Consider the following 18,270-nt stretch of genomic DNA (forward strand, 5'->3'; position numbering starts at 1 on the left):
CACAATTCATCATGAACGGAAGCCAAAGTAGGAGCTCAGATCAGGAATCAGGAGGCAGGAGCTGATGCAGAGGTCATGAAGGAGTGCTGCCTACAGCCTTATTCCATAGCTTGCTCAGTTTGCTTTCTTATGGCACCCAGAGCCACCAGCCTAGGGGTGGCACCTGCTTCTGTGAGCTGAGCCTTCCCACATCAATCATCAATTAAAAAAAAAAAAAATGCCCCACAGACATGCCTGCAAGCCATTCTGATGGAGGTATTTTCTCAGTTGAGATTCACTCTACTCAGATGACTCTAGTTTGTGTCATGTTAACACAAAAGCTAACCAACATAACTGTACTGTGATTAACTGTTAATTTTGTAGGACATAGCTTTTTGGAAGATGAGAATATAATATGGCAAAAACCGTTGTGTGTGTGTGTGCTTTTCTCTGGCTAAAGTAAACTCCTTAAGAACATGCAGCTTAATTCAGACAGCAAGAATGGGGTAGGAGCTGGGACAGTAGCTCATCGGGAGCATTTGTGTGTGGCATGCACGGTACTCTGGACTCAGTCATCAGCACTTAGTGTTGTATAATTATATATAATACTTTCTTATGATTGAGTAATAAAATGCATGAAATGGCTTCATGAAAACCATTTGGGCAGATTGGAGTCAGGGTGTGACAGCTGCTGGGAGGGTTGGAGTGCCTGTCCAGGCATGAGAATTATTGTTGTGAGAATGGAAACAGCAGAGGCCCAGAAGCTGGACCTGAGACATCCCTATGGCCGGGCTGATTAAATGCAGCAGGACACACATTTGGGGTGGCAGTTGGGGTGTAGGGGTGGCATGAAAGTAGGAGAGGAGCTTGTTGGGAAGAAGGTATGAATATGAAGCATGTGTTGAAGCCATAAAAGAATCAGCATTTGCATTGACCTCTCAGGGAGTAAGTGAACAGTGGGAGCAGCCGGAAGAGCAGCAAGCAGGGAGTCAGGACTGAGGACTGAAAGGAGTCTATGAATGTGCTTTCAACAGTCTTTGAACGTCTACTTTATGAACAAACCTAAAATTAAAATTAAGATCAGCTTTCAAAATAGGAAAAGCTTTTTGAGACAAGAATTAGGTCAGGATGATCTTTGAAAGTGTTGAAGGGAGATGGGCTTTGCTGACAACATGGGAAGAGCATTTTCTGGGAGAAATACAGCATTTTCTGAGACCAAAACAACAAAAACAAAAAACAAAAAAAGAGATTGTTTTGTGGGTGTCTTAGGGATGTATTGCTATGCTGAAACACCATGACCAGAGGACGCTGGGAAGGAAAGGGTTTTATTTGGCTTACACTTCCATGTCACAATCCATCATTAGAGGAAGTCAGGAAAGAAACTCAAGCAAGGCTGGAACTGGGAGGCAGGAGCTGATGCAGAGGCCATAGACAGTGCTGTACTGGAGCTTGCTCAGCCTACTTTCTTATAGGACCCAGACCACCAGCCCAGGGATGGCACCACCCACAATGGGCTGGGCCCTCCTCCATTGATCACTAATTGAGAAAATGCCTTACAGCTGAATCTCATGGAGGCATCTCCTCAACTGAGGCTCCTTCCTCTCTGATTACTCTACCTTGCGTCAAGTTGACTCACAAAATCAGCCAATACAATGTGTATAAGAACATACATATTTGGGGTTGGGAGAGACGTCTCAGTTAAAAGCATTTCCTGCTCTTGCAGAGGACCTGAGTTTTGTTCATAGCACACGTTCTGAATGGCTCACAACCACCTGTAACTCCAGCTCCAAGGGATCTTATGCCCCCTGCTGGCCTTCATGCCCACCCTTCATAATCACATTTACACATACACATAAATTTAAAAAAACAAAAATCCTCTTTGAGAATGTTTAAAAGATCTGGCCAGAATAGACTCAGAGTGGCAATTCTTTGCTAAGACAAGCTCTTGCTGGTGAGTTTTCCTGTGAGGACAGGTATAGAAGCTGCTCTGTGCTACAACTTAAGGGCTGGATGGAGTTGGAGTGTGTACACCTTAATCAGAATGGTTTGTATAGTCAAAGTGCCTTGGTCTGTGGAGAGAACAAGTGTGTTAAGAGTCCTCACCTAGGGTAGAGAAATCAAAAGGACTTAAATGAGGTGCACAAGCAGAGATGTTCTATTAAAAGTAGACTTCAAAAGGGAGGCAGCCTATTGATTATATAATCTGTCAGAGGAGTTTTCTAAGTAACAGAGGCAGGAGAGATGGCTCACTCATTCATTAAGAGGGTTGCTGTTTCGGGCATGAGGAGCTGAATTTGGATTTCCAGCACCCACAGAAAAAGCTGGCACAGCAGCATGGCCTGCAATCCCAGCACTGAGAAGGTGGAGGCAGGAGAATTCCTACAGCTCACTAGCCAGCTAACCTTGCCTAATTGGTTAACTTTGGGGTCAGTGAGAGACCTTGCCTCAAAAAATAAAATGGAAAACATCTGATGTCCATCTCTGATCTCCACACATCTACATCTTATACCTACACCCACAGTCATGCCTCACACCACACACACTCAAGGCTCACACTCACGTTACACACTCATGACTCACACACACACATACTCGTGGCTCACATACATACTAATTACTCATCTATACACATACTCATGGTTCACACTTATATACACTCATACACACTCATGACTCACACACATGCACATGTGCCTTACACATACAAGTTCCTTACACATGTATACAAAGAGTTGTGCATATACTTGTGCCAAGTAAATATACAAAATAAAAATAGAGGAAGTTTTTCATACATGTGAACAGTGTATGTAGTGTGTAACATTAGGTTCACACACACAAAAGTTTAGAACATTTTCATTGGCAGAAATGAAGTTCCATAACCAAAAAACACTCCCAGTCTCTGTCAAATGACTATTCTCTGTGTTTTCTAAGGATTTGTTTATATCTCATAGGTGTTTAGATGCCTTGGAGGAGCAGAGTCACATAGTATTTGTATTTCTTTAAGTAGCTTATTTCATTTGGCATATTTTCTTCACAGTTCTACTTCAGAATTGTTACTTCAGGGCCAGTGAGATGGCTCAGCAGATAAAGTGGATACCATGTAAGCTGATGACCTAAGGCCAGTCCCCAGCACCCACCTAGGAAAAGCTGAAAGGAGAGGACAGACATCAGAAAGTTATCCTCTAACCTCCACACATGCACCATGGCACACGTGCAGCCCCCATTTCATTCCATGTAATAAGAATGGTCATATTTTTGTTGACGTTGGTACTGTGTGTGTGTGTTTGTGTATGCTCTTGTGTTCCTTATCAGTCAAAGCACTACTACAGAGTTAACCAAAGAGTTTGTTTTACTCTTAAGTATTGAATTTATGCATTTTACATACTTTAAAGTGAACTTTATTGGAATAAATACACAAATATAGCTGGCAACTGGGGTGGCCTTTAATCCTAGCACTCAGGAGTTAGAGGCAGGTGGATCTCTATGAGTTTGAGGTCAGCCCAGTCTAAAGAGTGAGTTCTAGGACAGCCATGGTTACACAAAGAAATCCTGTATGGAACCCCCCCCCCAAAAAAAAAAAATTATATCTAGCAAAGTTAAGGAATTAAACAAGGTTGATTGAGTGCCTGCCCTTACTATTTGTTTTGATAATATTACTAATCTCTGTGACTCATTGCTTCTCCTCCTTCGTCTCTCCTTTTTAAATAGACTGTTTGGATTGCATAAGAAAGTCATCAATATGGTACACAACTTACTGTCCAGTCACGACTCTGACCCACGGTACTCTGACCCTCAGATAAAGGCTCGGGTGGCTATGTTGTACCTTCCTCTGATTGGTATTATCATGGAAACTGTACCTCAACTGTATGAGTTTACAGGTACTTAATGTAATTAACATAGTTTTCAAAGCTTGTTATCTCAAAGTTGAAAATGTTTTTTAAGGTTAACAAATATTAAGGAAATATACCCTGGGGCTGGAAAGAGGCTCAGTGGTTAAATGCACTGGCTGCTCTTCAGAGGACTCCATTTGATTCTCAGTACTCAGTGTTGGCTCACCAGCAGCAACTCTAGTTCCAGGGGACCCTCCAGTACACTCTGTGGCTTCTGTGGCTACCAGGCATATGCAAGGTGCATATACATGCAGGCAAAACACCCAGACATATGAAAACATAAAATAATTGTGGGTATTTTTAAAATGTACTCCTATAAAAATAAATTGTAAATAACCATGCTTAACAAACTGTCAAAAACTTTTAAGTATTTGTGGAGATTCACTGTGAGAGTCCCTTAAGAAGACATTAGGGGAATTTTAAATTATGAATGTATAGCAGTTCATACTCACCTTTTATATGGTGAGTATGTTTATATGGATTATGTTTATATGCCTGTATATTGTGCATATTAAGAGAGAATAGTTCTTGACGTTTGTCTACTACTCTCATCACCAGCTTTATTCATCTAGAAATATGTAACTGAAATTAATGTTCACCTGTACATCAAGAATTATGTTTATTCCAAGTTAGCATGTTGAGACTACTCTGTTCCTTACAACTAGAACAAAGTTTTGTTCATCTTATTTTGACTATTTAGAAAGTACTTAAAGGCACACTTTGGGTTGTAACAGTATTTAAACTAGCCTGATAAAAGTACTTCCAGTTTAATGAAGTCAAAACATTTCCTAGATACCTGATATTAGGAAATAACTGTCTTTAAGAGACTAGTGAAGTTATACTCCCTGGGGTTGGATCACATGAAGGCAGAAATGTTCATGTAGTTAGATCTTTCTGCTCAGTTCAGGTTTCCAATAGAAAGCACTACACTAGAACTGAGTTAATGTTTAAATGCTTAAAAAGAAATGAATCTTGATTAAAAATTGATAGTGTATTAAAAAATATAAATTTAACTGAAAAGAAATTTTAAGATTTGCTACCATTTGGAAAAACATAAGGTACATAGAAATTGTATGATAAATGATAAAATACAGATAATAGTCTTTTAAAAAGCTATTTCTACCATAGTGTATATAAATCTATTATGAAAAAAATAAAATTTATTTTAAAAATAGACACAGTATATATATATATATATATATATATATATATATATATGGCAGCATTCACGGTTAAAAGACATAAATAAATATAAACGCAGCATTAAAACAACAGCATCAGTTAGTTCTGGCACATACTATATTATAGATACATTACTATAGTAACTATATGGCTGTCTCCTGTGGCTATTACAGTGAGCTAATGTGTCAAGAGTATCTATCTAAAGTGCTTTGACACCAATCACCTCTGCCTAAGACATTCTCACTGTTACCAGTGGCACAGTGTCTGTAAGGCTGCCAGTCAACTAGAGGATTAGTTGTCGAGTCTGGGGAGAGTGGAAATTGCATGTGGGCTGTTGGTTCTGGGAGCCATAACCTGTGTGTTGTCCAGGAGTCAGCTGTATGTGTAAGTTGATGAGTCTCTCTTTTAAAGACTCGTGGAGAATAGGGAAGGAGCAAATGCTTAATAACTGTTAGCTGACCTAAAGTTTTCTTTCTTTTTTCCCTTTCAGAAACACACAATCAACGAGGGAGGCCAATTTGTATAGCCCCTGATGATTATGATAGTGAGAGTGGCAGCATGATAAGCCAGACAGTTGCCATGGCAATTGCAGGAACATCAGTCCCTCAGCTAACAAGACCTGGCAGTTTTCTCCTCACGTCAACGGTAAAATGAACCTCTTATAAAAAATTGGGGGTTTTATTTTATTTTTCTAGACTATCAGATATATACAAAGAGGTCCATTGCTGAGGCCATTGTATTCACCAGTGCAGAAGTATTCTGAGCTCTATGAAAACATTAACTTTCCCAGAATATATGTGCCATGTACAAAGCTGTTTGAAAATTGTTATCCTTGAGGCATACAGGATGCAGCCCTGTATTCTGCCATTCAGAACTTTATAAAGTACCTTATTTATGTAGTTCTTTTCCTTCATTTTTACAACCCACTATATCAGCTCTAAAAAATGCTGTCAAATTCACAAGATATCTTTAAATTTTATGCCTTTTAAGTTTAGCAGAGTACTCTATGAAGATCTCCCTGAACAGGGCGGCCATGGAAGCAGGAGGAGACAAACCATCATGGAGCCAGTTTCCATCTAAAAAGCTTTAAATTACTTTTTCCAGAAAATACAGTACTATATTAGGGCACTGCTGTGTTTGGCAGCTTTTTAATAGCTTTATGTTTCAAGTAGACGTGCTTAACTGTGCAGTTTAATAGTTTTAGTTAATTTTAAAACTGTGTGGCTTTTATCTACATTTGGTAACATTTCCATCTTCCCAAAAAAGACCCTGTGTCTTCCATCCCCTTATTTCTAGCAAGCCCAGCACAACAATGGCCAACCTACCTACGTTTTACTGGTGATGTTCTTTGTGAAAGAGCCTGGTTCCCAGCACCCACCACTATGTAGCTCTGGAACTTGGTTTGTAGACCAGGCTAGCCTTGAACTCAGAGAACTGCATGCCCTTGCCTCCTGAGTACAGAGATTAAAGGTGTGAGCCACCACTAATAGCTGGTTTCAGTTAATTATTAAAACAACCATGAAACTTGTGCTCTTAAGTAACTCTGCCTGTAATCTTCTCGGTATGTTCTTTGCAGGTTTGAGATCAAAGCTAAGCTAGCAGTGACCTGGGCCAGTTTCCTCTTCCTTCTGTTCTTTTCATGTGCTTGTTTTTGAGATTAGATTTCTTCCTTCCTGGAGTTTTGAAAAATGTCTCTCCCTTCTGTACCTGCATTGAGGAAGTAGGGGGTGTTAGAGATTTTTTTTTTTTTTTTTTTTTTGACATTAGATGTTTAGCCATCTCATGGCTATAAGACTGTTCAACTTTACTGTTTCTTATACTCATTTTTATAAATTATAGTCTAGTAAAAATTTATTCAAATTTCATGGCAAATAAAATTGTTCTAGGGCCGGGCGATGGTGGCGCATGCCCTTAATCCCAGGGCTTGGGAGGCAGAGGCAGGACGATTTCTGAGTTTGAGGCCAGCCTGGTCTACATAGTGAGTTCCAGGACAGCCAGGGCTACACAAAGAAACCCTGTCTTGGAAAAAAAAAATTGTTGTAAATGTTTAGTATAATCTTCCTCATGTCTGCTCCATATGTAGTCACTGTAAACGGTTTGTTTCCATGGCTAGCATTTTGTATTTTTGTTTCATATTGTCTCATCAGCAGTTTTGAATGTTTGGACATGTTCATTCATTTATGCCTGTAATCTCAGCACTAAGAAGGCTAAGGCAGGAGGATTGTAAATTTGAGGTCAGCTACATAGTGAGACCTTGTCCCAAAACTGTCAAAAAGGAAAAAGCCCTTTGAGGTGTATGGTTGGTTGGCAGGACTCAGGGCGCTGCTGCTCAGTTCTGCTGACTGTCCCTGGCCGTGGCTGCCTGTGCGTATGACACTCCTTTCTTTCTTCTCTGTTTGTTTATTGGACAGTCTTTTTCTACCTTCAGATAGATGTTTAATTCAGTAATTCCTATCATTTCTCCCTTGATGTGAGTTTCAGGCCTGTCAGGTGGTTTTAGTTGCTTTAATTAAGTTCTCCTTTTCATTATTCAGCTCAAAATGTCTATAATGTTCACTGTGGTCTTTAGAGAGATTTCTGGGTGTTTAAGAATTAGAACTTTTACATTTCTAGCTGTAAAGATTTCTGGTTACTCCCTTCTTCCTGCTCATAGCCTGGTCTTACGGTCAGGGAGGGTACTTCTGGATTTTAGTGAAGATGTTACATTTCCCATGTCTACATCTAGGTCTAGTGTATGATCCAGTTCATAGATACCTGGTGTTCAGATCTGATGACTCTTCTCTTAGTTACAGTGTCCTGTGTTTGCGGCTGCTTCTGTTTAAATATTCTGTCCTTCACTGGGGTTTGTCTGTTTACTCTGCTTTCCCCTGGCAGTTGAGGTTTAGTCCTTGTTACTCTACCAGATTTTTGTTTCTTTGGTGAACTGATAATGAAGTATTCAGCAATTTGAAATTAAAATTAATGTATTTCGGGTGGCTGTGCCTTTGGTTAGCATGAGCTCGTCTCTGTATTTTTCCTAATGGTTTTAAATGTTACCTTTCCCATTTACATTCTTTCTTGATCTGAAATTATTTTTTTATGGAATGATACAAGATAGAAATACACTCTTTTCCCTTGAAGAGGAATCAGTTGTCCCAATACCATTTATTAACCGAACCACGCTAAATGCTGTTATAGATCATATTTCAGAATGTATAGGACTTTTTTTGTGCGTTCTGTTCTATAGTTTGTCCCTCTACATACACCAAAATCACATTGTCCTAGTCACCTGACTTTCTAAAAATGTACTGCTCTCTGGAAGAATAAATTTGTCTCCCTTGCTCCCCATATCCTACATGGTCCTCACTGATGATTAAGTGCGTCAGAGGCAGTATATGTGTAAGAGGTTGTTCTCCAGAGCCACATTCACTGGACGCGGAACGCTGACCCACTATTGACTGCCAAAGACTTGTGATGGCTCTGCTCTCTTACTGTAAAAGGGATGTGTAATACTATTTATCTCTTTGAGTACTGGCAAGAGATAAATGAGTTAATACGCATTCAATGTTTAGCACATTGCCTGGGACAGACTATGTAGTTTGTTTTAGCTACTACCATCATTTTCAGCCAGAACACAGAAGGAAGATTGTGGAGACAAGTAAAATCATGACCTTGGCAGCTAAGTATATTCAGCTTTCCTGAGTCTTTCCTTATTTATCTCGTTCTTCTTTTAAGGAAACAGTCAAATAACTATAACCTGTCTTTGCTACTTCGTGGATTCTTCCTTTTCCCACCCTTTAGCTCCCCCTTTACTCCCCCCCACACCCCCACATGCTCATTCCATCCCCTATCACTAGATGGGAAGAAAGAAGGATAGAGGGGGGTGACAGAGAGGTAGAGATCCCTGAATCTAATTTCTTTCCTTTTGTTTCTTCTTTAACCAAGGCTACTAACTGTTTGTTTTTCAGACCAGAGACAAAGGACTGAAGTGCATATTTTGCATACCAAAGGAGACCTGGCTTCCATGTTCCCCCAGAATTCCTCAGTCCCTACCCAGCATACCCTGCCCATAACCCAGAGCTTTCCAGCCCGAGGGCTGGGCTGATCTTCCCCCAGGAGTTCCTCCCTGTATAGTCTAGACATTCTGGTCTCTCTCTACTCTCTTCTCTCTCTGCACATATGCCCCTTTCTCTCTTTCTCTCTTTCTCTCTCCCTCTCTCCTCCACCCCCACTCCCATTTTCCCATGGCAATTTCCCTGGCCTTGGTCCCTGGGGCCAGTGAACTCCCCCTAGTGCAGTTTCCCAATAAACTTGCCTTTAATATAATCTAATCTGGCTTAAATTGACTCATTTTTAACAGCATAGAAATAACCTATCAGTAACAAACTAAAACCAACCCCCCTGAATAACCAACAACCATCAGCCTCTGGGGCCCTCACATTTATATAATACCCTCTGAAAAGTTCCCAGAATTCCAAAGGTCACACAGTTGCAGAAATTATCTGCAGCTGGCAAAACCATGCTTCTGCTACAACATGGGGCAAATTATGGCCAGCTGCTGAGGACAGTCTGAAGCAGCCCCACATCCCTACACCTGGGATTAAAACAAGATCATATTCTTAGAATATTTCTGTGTTTTTAAAGAAACCAAAACTCCAGAATTGTCACTACAAGTAACTGCTCAAGTAAGGAGTGCAGGCTTTGGGATTTGGTCAGCCAGGACTAAAATCTTACCTTTTAAGAAAACTAATAGTCAAACATCATCTCATCAGATTGATGTGAATACTCAGGAGACTTATTAGCATAGTGTTTAACACATGCCAGATTTTACTTTAATCAATATCATTATTGTTCTCTATTATTTGTGAAATTAAGATGAGACAACTTACTTTGGAATACTTTTGGAGGACTAAAATAGTGTGTGTGAAGAGCTTAGTACATTGACTAAAATAGATAGTAAGACCCCGAGTCAGTGATGTTATAAATAAGTTCATGTCCTTTGTTTTTCCTTTACAGTTCATTGCTATGTCCTGATAGAGATCACAAATTGAAAATACCTTTCAATTTATATGCCATAAATAAAAATAGCATTTTCTACTATATGTATATTAATTATTTTTCTGTTGCTGTGATAAAAAACACATGACCAAAGACAATTTAAGGAAGAATTTATTTTAACTTAAGCTCTAGAAGGATAGCATTCTGAGACAGCAGACCAAGGCACAGCCACAGAAACAGGAAGCTGAAAGAGAGCTCACATCTCAACCATAAGCATGCAGCAGAGAAAGCAAACTGGAAATGGCTGAAGGCTTTTACTCTCAGAGCCTGCCCCACTGATGTATTTCCTCCAGAAGACTACTCTACCAAAACTGTTCTACCAACAGGGAGCCCAGTGTTTTAATCCCTGAGACTGTGGAGGACATTTCCATTCAAACCACCATATCATGACTTGGCATTTCCTTTCTTATGTCACTGGTTATTTGAAAGAAGCAATACTCCCCTAAACTGTATCAGCATTAGTTTACCATTAGTTTTGGGGTTTTTTGTTATTATTCAATGCTACCACTTACTCTGAGTCAGTTGCTTTGCTCATCTTTTTTATCATCTCTGATGTTCTATGATATGTTCTTTGGGTTTTAATAGTAGAAACTTTGTTTTCTCTTTATGCTTTCTCCTAACATGTACTGTTCTCTGTTGGCGGTTCTGCCACATTAAAACAAATATCAACTGCTGTCCATAAACTTCCAATATTAGGGCTCTGTATGGCTGGCTTTCCCATGTGTTAGTGAAATCAAATTCTTGATTTAAGAAGCAATGAGTAGTGTATTTTTAAGAAAATTTTGTTTTAAAGTATTTGTTTATTTGATTTTAGGCAGAGTCTTGGAATATAACCAGGGTTTCCTGAAGCTTTATAGGTAGCTCAAACTAGCCTCAAACTTGGAGGCCATCTACCTGAGTTTCCCAAATACTGGAGTTGCCAGTGTGTGCGAACAAAAAAACCAAATGATCCCTGGTCAGTGGGTCTCATGCTACTCTTCTTTGTTTTCAGAGTGGCAGGCAGCACACCACCTTCTCAGCAGAATCAAGCCGGAGCCTTTTGATCTGTCTGCTTTGGGTTCTTAAGAATGCAGATGAAACAGTTTTGCAGAAATGGTTTACAGACCTCTCAGTCCTCCAGCTGAACCGGCTGTTAGATCTGCTTTACTTGTGTGTATCTTGCTTTGAGTACAAAGTAAGTAGCCATTACACCATTGAAACTTATAAGGAAGTAAAATAATACAGAAAGGAAGAAGGAAGTGTCCTCAGTGCCTCTTCTGATGTTTCAATTTTAGGGGAAAAAGGTATTTGAAAGAATGAATAGTTTAACCTTCAAGAAATCAAAAGACATGAGAGCCAAGCTTGAGGAAGCCATCCTGGGGAGCATTGGTGCCAGGCAGGAAATGGTACGGCGGAGCCGAGGGCAACTTGGTAGGTGCATCTTTTCCTCTTGGTTAGGGCTGCACCACTTCCAAGAACTGTGTCCTATAGTCATCATTGTTGCAAGTCCACCATAACTTTCCAGAAACTCTTTGAATGTAATGGAATCAACATGGTAAGTGCTTCTCTGAAGATGCTAGATGAGATTCTGATTTCAGATGATAGGCCTGTATCCTAGTTTTCTCTGGATGGTCACAGTTTGCCCTTGTGTAAGTGTCAATAGCATTCCTTCCTGCTCCTTTTAAAAACAGACATTTTAGATTCAGAGCACAATTGAGCACAAAGGACACAGATTTATGTGTATCCTCTGAACAGACATGCATAACTTCCTCCAATATTGAGATGTCTAAGAGAAGCACACTTGTTACAGTGAGTAAACCCCCACAGCACATCATCACCTGGAGTCTAGTACGTATTACTGTTCGGTATATGTAACTTGCCTCTTTACTGTTAAATGTTCTAGTCTGCACAGTAATTAATATATTATATATCAAATGCAAAAATGTTGCCCACAGACAAACCTGAGAAGGAGAAAAAATAGTTTTTCCCAGATGAGGTCTGTGTCTAACCCTAGGTTGACTTCTGTTAACGTTGGCCATGATCGCCCAGCATTCTTTCCTTACCTCTTTGTAATTACTTTTAGAATTGAGAAGGTAGTGGAACTACCTATCTTAGCATCTTTGTAACGATAATATATGTGTGAACATTTGTAAAAACTAAAATGACATGTAAACACAAATTTTGATAAAATTCTGTAATGTCAGAGGAATGGCTTAGTCACCTGTATAAAGAATACATACTAAACACAAAGCATGTATGCATTGGGTGTGAAAAAGGTAAATTGTGAATCTGTGATGGATTTTATTTTTTACTCTACATATTTATTTATTTTGAGATGGGGTCTTGTCTGGTAGCTTAACCCTGGGTGGCCTGGAACTGAATGTGTAAGAACAGGCTGACCTTGACTGTTGGTGATCTGTCTGCCTTACTCCTCAAATATTGGGACCACAGGTGTGTATACCACCACATCCAGCCTATGAACTGTAATTGTTAATTGGAATTTCTGATACATTAGTATAGATTATTTACTTAATTAGGTTATATATTCTATATGTGTTTAGAATTTAATGAGTAAGACACACTCTGCCTGGGAAGGAAAAATGGAGCTCAAGCCAACAATCCCAGCATGGAGGTAGCAAGAATTCCCATGCCTAGCGTAAGAGCTGTTGCCAGTGTTAAGGATGTGTGTTGACCATGCCCCATGGCAGGCTCTACATCCGAGAGCATTTGAGTGACACAAATCGAACTCTATGGGTTATAAAGGAGAGAAAGAGCATTGAGGTGGGATAAGTAGGAAGCCAGGAAAGGGCTGGTAAATGTAATCAGAATACAGTTCAGAAGAGGCCGGATGGCGACTCAGCGGTTAACACTCCTGCAGAGGCACCCATGGTACACTGTTTACCACCACCTGTGATTCCAGTTCCCAGGGATCCATGGTCTCAGACCTCCATGAGTACCTGTCCTTGTGTACACACACATATTTAAAACAACAACAACAGCAATAATAATAATAAAGCTAGAGAAAATATTTCAAATTTAAAAGTTCAGAAAAGAAAACAATAGGAAAGCATAGAGATTTGTCTCATTACATAAAGTGATCTCTGTTTCTTAATACTTTTAGAATTCCTGTGTGACCTCTGAACTTCTCCCTTCATTGTTCTTCCATCCTCTCAAACAGTTTTAAGTGTCACTGTTTTCAGAAGTGGACTTTTCATTTTCTAATTGGAAGCTTGAAATCTGATTCCATCACATGCTGTGGATTTCTCCACCAGCCCCAGTGGGTGCTTTGTCCATCAGGGTAAATTTCTGTTAAAAGGCTCTCCATGCCATCCAGTCTGCCTTCAAACCTGAAGTCCTCGAGGAGAAAGCACCCCTCCCCACTTCCTATAGAACCAGAAATAGACCAAAGGAAGTAATTGTAGACTGCTCCTGTAGAGGCCAGAAGTTTAGTTCTCAGCACTGCGTCACATCTCAGTCTGTCTCTCTGTCTCTGTCTCTCTCTCTCCCTCTCCTTCCCTCCCCACCATCCCTCCCTTCCTCCCTCCCTCCCCACCATCCCTCCCTTCCTCCCTCCCTCCCCACCATCCCCCCTCGTGTGCTGTTTTTCTTTATGTCTGTGTGTGGTGTATGTTTATCTGCATGCTTGTATATGTGCATGTACATGTGTGGTGCATTGCATGGATATGTGGAGACCTGAGGTTGATGTGAGAATTTTCTTCAATTATGCCTCCTTATTCTTTGAGGCAAGGCCTTGGTAGTTAACCCAAAGTGCTATAATATGACCATCTTGCTAGCCAGCTTGTTCCAAAGGTCCCTGTCTCCACCTCCCACAACTAAAATTACAAGCAGGTTACAGTAACACCTACCTAGAATGTGTGTGGGTTCTGGGAATCTGAATTCCTATTCTCTTGTTTACATGGCAAATACTTATTCATGGAGCCATCTTCCTAGTCCCTATTATGCTTTTTTATGAACATGAATTTATTGTATACTCAGTATATTCCAGATACTTTATTATTAAATACTGAAGAAAAAGGGCATCACATCTGTCAAGTAACATGGTCTTATTTGAATAAATGCTATAGAGCCTACCAGGTGCTCACATCTGTAATTCCAGCACTTGACAGATTGAGACAGGAGGATTTTGTTAAATTCATGGTCAGCTTTGGCTAAGTAGTATATTTCAGGCCAGCCTGGTCTACAGAGTGAGACTGTGTCTCATTAAAAATTCATCATTTCAACTCAGGGTTCTTCTTGGCTGCATGCGAGAGAACCCCAGTGCACTGGATTATTATTATTATCATTAAACCTCATGTTATTGCAGCAAAAAAATTAATAATTAATGTTATGAACAACAAGCAAAGCAAATACTTAGGCAAGGATTTCTTGGAGGGTGGGGGAAGGTTCCCAAAGAGGTGGTGGATGATTGTTTAACCAATAGAAGTTGATGAGCAAACCAATCAGATAAAACTCTGAGTAGCCATTGTGTACATCCTAAATCAGGAGCATGTAGTGAGGCTATTCAGACTACCAATCCTTTTAGGGAGAGCAAGAAGGTAGGATGACTAAACCCATCCCAGTACACTCTTGGGAATAAGCTGTTCCATTTGGCCTTATATAACACAACCCATGTTAGATCCTTTCTTTGCTTATTTGAAAGGGTTTTTTCCCCAAGATTTAGTCTATATAGAAAATATTTTCTCCTTAGTTATTATGAAAACTTTTAAACAAAAATCAGGTTTTTTTTTGCCAGTTCTTCCACTGAAACTGAAAGAAATGGCTATTTATAAAATCAAGAATATCCACTATTTCTTGTGTGTTGTCAAATGTATATGTATGGTCCAACTGAAATACCATTTTGAAATTGGTTTGACAGAGAGGAGCCCATCTGGAAGTGCCTTTGGGAGCCAAGAAAACCTGCGGTGGAGAAAGGATATGACTCACTGGCGTCAGAACACAGAGAAACTCGATAAGTAATATGATTTCTATTGTGTTAATGGGCTGCCTAGATTTTAAACACAAAACAAATTATTTTAGGTTTTTATTTTTATAAGGCATTCATATCTTAGAAAATATGTTGTTTATGTTTGATTTTTAAGTTTTAAATTAAAAACTGAGAAAATAACTTTATATGTTATAGTAAAATATATTGCATATTTAAAACCTGATTTAAAAATAAATAAAGCAAGCTCATTTACCCAACTAATCCTCTATGGAACATGTGTTTTGCAACTGATTTCAGCATCAAATTGTTTTGTTTGTATTTCCTCTCTTTATTGGGTTATAATTGGCAAGAAATGTATGTGTACTATACAATGTGAGTTTTAATATATATATATATAATATATTAAATATGTGTATATATACATATTTATATATAATATATATTAATATAATACATATGTTAATATATATTAAATATGTATATATATACAATTTTGTAATGATTATAATCAGGTTTGTTAGCAGTATCTATTGCCATTTTTTTAAAGTTTTGTTTCTAATGTATGATTCCACGCAGTCTTATTTAAGAGTTAAATTACTTACTGTCTGAGAATATTTGTATGAATAGCGAAGAGGAAATTAGGTAAAATCTTAGGAAAATACAGTGTTTTTATTGTTGTTGATAAATACATTGAAAATGTTTGCAATCTAGGAGGAGCCCTCAGCTTTTGAACACTGCCTTACATAAAACAGTGTGTAGACATAGCGCCACCTAGTGTCTGTGGTGACCGCTGTAAAGAAGAGTGCTGTAGGCCTAAAAGGCAAAGCAAGCATGCATGCCCTCAGTGACATTTTGTGGGAGACCAATGGAGCCTGGTCTACATAACAAGTTCCAGGCCAGTCAGGCATATACAGTGAGAACCTGTCTTAATACAAAAAAAAGAAAGATGTATGTGTTGCTTATAACAAGATGTAGGGAAACAGAATATTTTAATACATTAAATGCTGACTCTTTCTTACTTTTTTGTAAGTTTTCCTTGAAGCAAATAGTTTCAAGGTTTTTGTTTTAATGAATCTTTAAGTCATTTTTTTATTTCTGGCTTTTTGAAAAGGTAAGTAAAATTTTTTACAATATTTTGTATCAGGTCCAGAGCAGAGATAGAACACGAAGCACTGATTGATGGAAACCTGGCTACTGAAGCCAACCTCATCATCTTAGACACGCTAGAGATCATCGTCCAGGTAAGGACGGGCAGGCAAGAGGCTTGCATATGGATTCAACAGACGGAGACTGGAAAATCAGTTTGAGCCACACAGTGGTAATCAGACACCAGTAGTTCTTAGTAGTCGGTGATTCTCTAGTTATAAATTCTGTTTCTTCCCAAGTTTCCAAATGTTTATTCTTTGAGAGTGCTTATAAAATCTACATCTGTTTATCATATTCAAGGTCTTGTCTTGTGTTTCTAATAATGGGGTACCCTGCTGAAATATATGTAACATGCAGCACAGAGAGATGCCGGGTTTATTCTGTATCTTCTACATATTAAGCAGTAGTTTAGCTTTTTATGTGTAATGGCCCTATTTGGTAATTTTACATAGCTGTAAACTGCTTTCTAGACAGTAATACCCTATTAGTGACAGGAGCCACTTAGGAAGTGTTTCAAACAATGTCCTTAGCACTTTACAAGTGTTAACTTATGTGATCTTCATAAGAGAAAGGCTGTTGAAATGATCGCTGTCCTGCTCTCATAGGTGACAGTAGTTAGCCACAGAGATGTTTCAGAATGTCCCATGAACACAGGAGGAAAGTAGAAGAACCAGGGTGTGAATCCATTACCAGGATGCTCCAGTTGTTTTAGTAAAAAAGTCTCACCTGTTTCTGGCAGTCTCTTTCTGCCACTGTCACTCTCTCAGTGTCTTAGCTCAATGCTGTTGTAATGTTGCCTACTTCATAGCATTCTGTATTCTCTTTGTAGTCTGTTCTATTCACTTCCTTAAGGTTATTATTCTTGCTGCTATCCTGATGGAAAATTTCAAAACATAAAACCTTCAGTATTTCTTGGAACTAGAGAGATTACTCAGTTTTAGGAGCACTTACCATGTAATTGTGAAGGCTGCAGACCAGATTCTAGCATCTACATAACAAAGCCTGGCTCCTCACATATGCCTGTAACCCAGTTCAAAGGACTTGAAGACAGGGCATCACTGAGGCTTGCTGGGTTTCAGCCTAGCCAGGAAGACACAGCCCAAGGTTCAGAGAGACCCAGCCTCAAAGAAATAGTCAGAGCATGGTAGAAGACACTCAATTCCCACTTCCGGCTGCATATACATACACATACAAATACAACATGTAGACAAACACACAAGATGACAAATAAATAGTTTTTAAAGTTCTCTGTTTCTTGACTGCTTAATGACAAAAATGGGGAATTCTTCAGACTTTAAAAGGCTTTATATTTTAATGATCTATTGGTCTAAACTACTAGAAAAAAAGAAATAGTATAAATATTTTTATTAATTATTTTGTTTATTTACATTTCAAATGTTGACCCTTTCCCAGTGGTATAAATATGTATAAGCTAGGTTATTCCAGGTACTTGCTCAGGCTTCACTCCTCACACACTACACTTCAGGAGGCAAAGGAACCATGTGTGTTTCTAAGGGCATGCCTCATGGAGGAGCTTGTCTTTAGTTCACACTTCTTTTTAGATTAGTTCCAAGTCGCCTAGACAAAAGCCAGGAGTCCTTTTCTTAAAGGAGGAAAGAGAAAAACTTATTTTTGATATATAACAAATGTTATCTGCCATGGACACTTCTGCAAATGCTTCAAGTCAGATGTCCAAGTTTATGTACAAATTTCCTAGAATGTACTTGCTGTTTTCCTGCCACTGTCCGTGGTCCTCTTCCCACTTACAGCTGGAATTCTCTCTGGCCTTTTCACTCCTTTTTTCCTTCCATCCAAACACTGTGTGGCATCTTCTCTTGAAGTCCTTCCAGCTTTTACCATTTTCCTGTCTTGTAAATGTTTTCATACATATTTTACTTACCTAGCCACATTATAGGCACCTGTTTATTTTACATTTTTATCTTTAAATTGCAGACTGTGTCTGTAACAGAATCCAAAGAGAGCATTCTGGGTGGTGTGCTAAAAGTGCTACTACAGAGCATGGCCTGCAACCAAAGTGCAGTGTATCTGCAGCACTGCTTTGCCACGCAGAGAGCCCTGGTCTCAAAGGTGAGTTATTTTACCTGTGGTCTT

The 18,270-nt window shown here is 39.2% G+C and overlaps 1 protein-coding gene across 7 annotated transcripts in view; it reads left to right on the forward strand.

The window, feature by feature from the left end:
- The window catches only part of Dock7 (dedicator of cytokinesis 7), a 190,758-nt gene that overhangs the window by 136,967 nt on the left and 35,521 nt on the right, over positions 1–18,270 (forward strand). For 6 of the 7 annotated variants that reach the window (XM_076934627.1, XM_034502690.2, XM_034502689.2 and 3 more), the window contains 7 exons: positions 3,688–3,857; positions 5,542–5,696; positions 11,080–11,262; positions 11,363–11,498; positions 14,944–15,040; positions 16,157–16,253; positions 18,112–18,246. In XM_076934627.1, the coding sequence (XP_076790742.1) occupies positions 3,688–3,857; positions 5,542–5,696; positions 11,080–11,262; positions 11,363–11,498; positions 14,944–15,040; positions 16,157–16,253; positions 18,112–18,246 (973 nt within the window). Of the gene's footprint in view, positions 1–3,687; positions 3,858–5,541; positions 5,697–8,998; positions 9,218–11,079; positions 11,263–11,362; positions 11,499–14,943; positions 15,041–16,156; positions 16,254–18,111; positions 18,247–18,270 lie in introns of those variants that run through there. The other variant, XM_076934628.1, reaches the window with a different exon arrangement.

The sequence above is a fragment of the Arvicanthis niloticus genome, chromosome 5 (genome assembly GCF_011762505.2).
Source record: "Arvicanthis niloticus isolate mArvNil1 chromosome 5, mArvNil1.pat.X, whole genome shotgun sequence".
NCBI classification, from domain to species: domain Eukaryota; kingdom Metazoa; phylum Chordata; class Mammalia; order Rodentia; family Muridae; genus Arvicanthis; species Arvicanthis niloticus.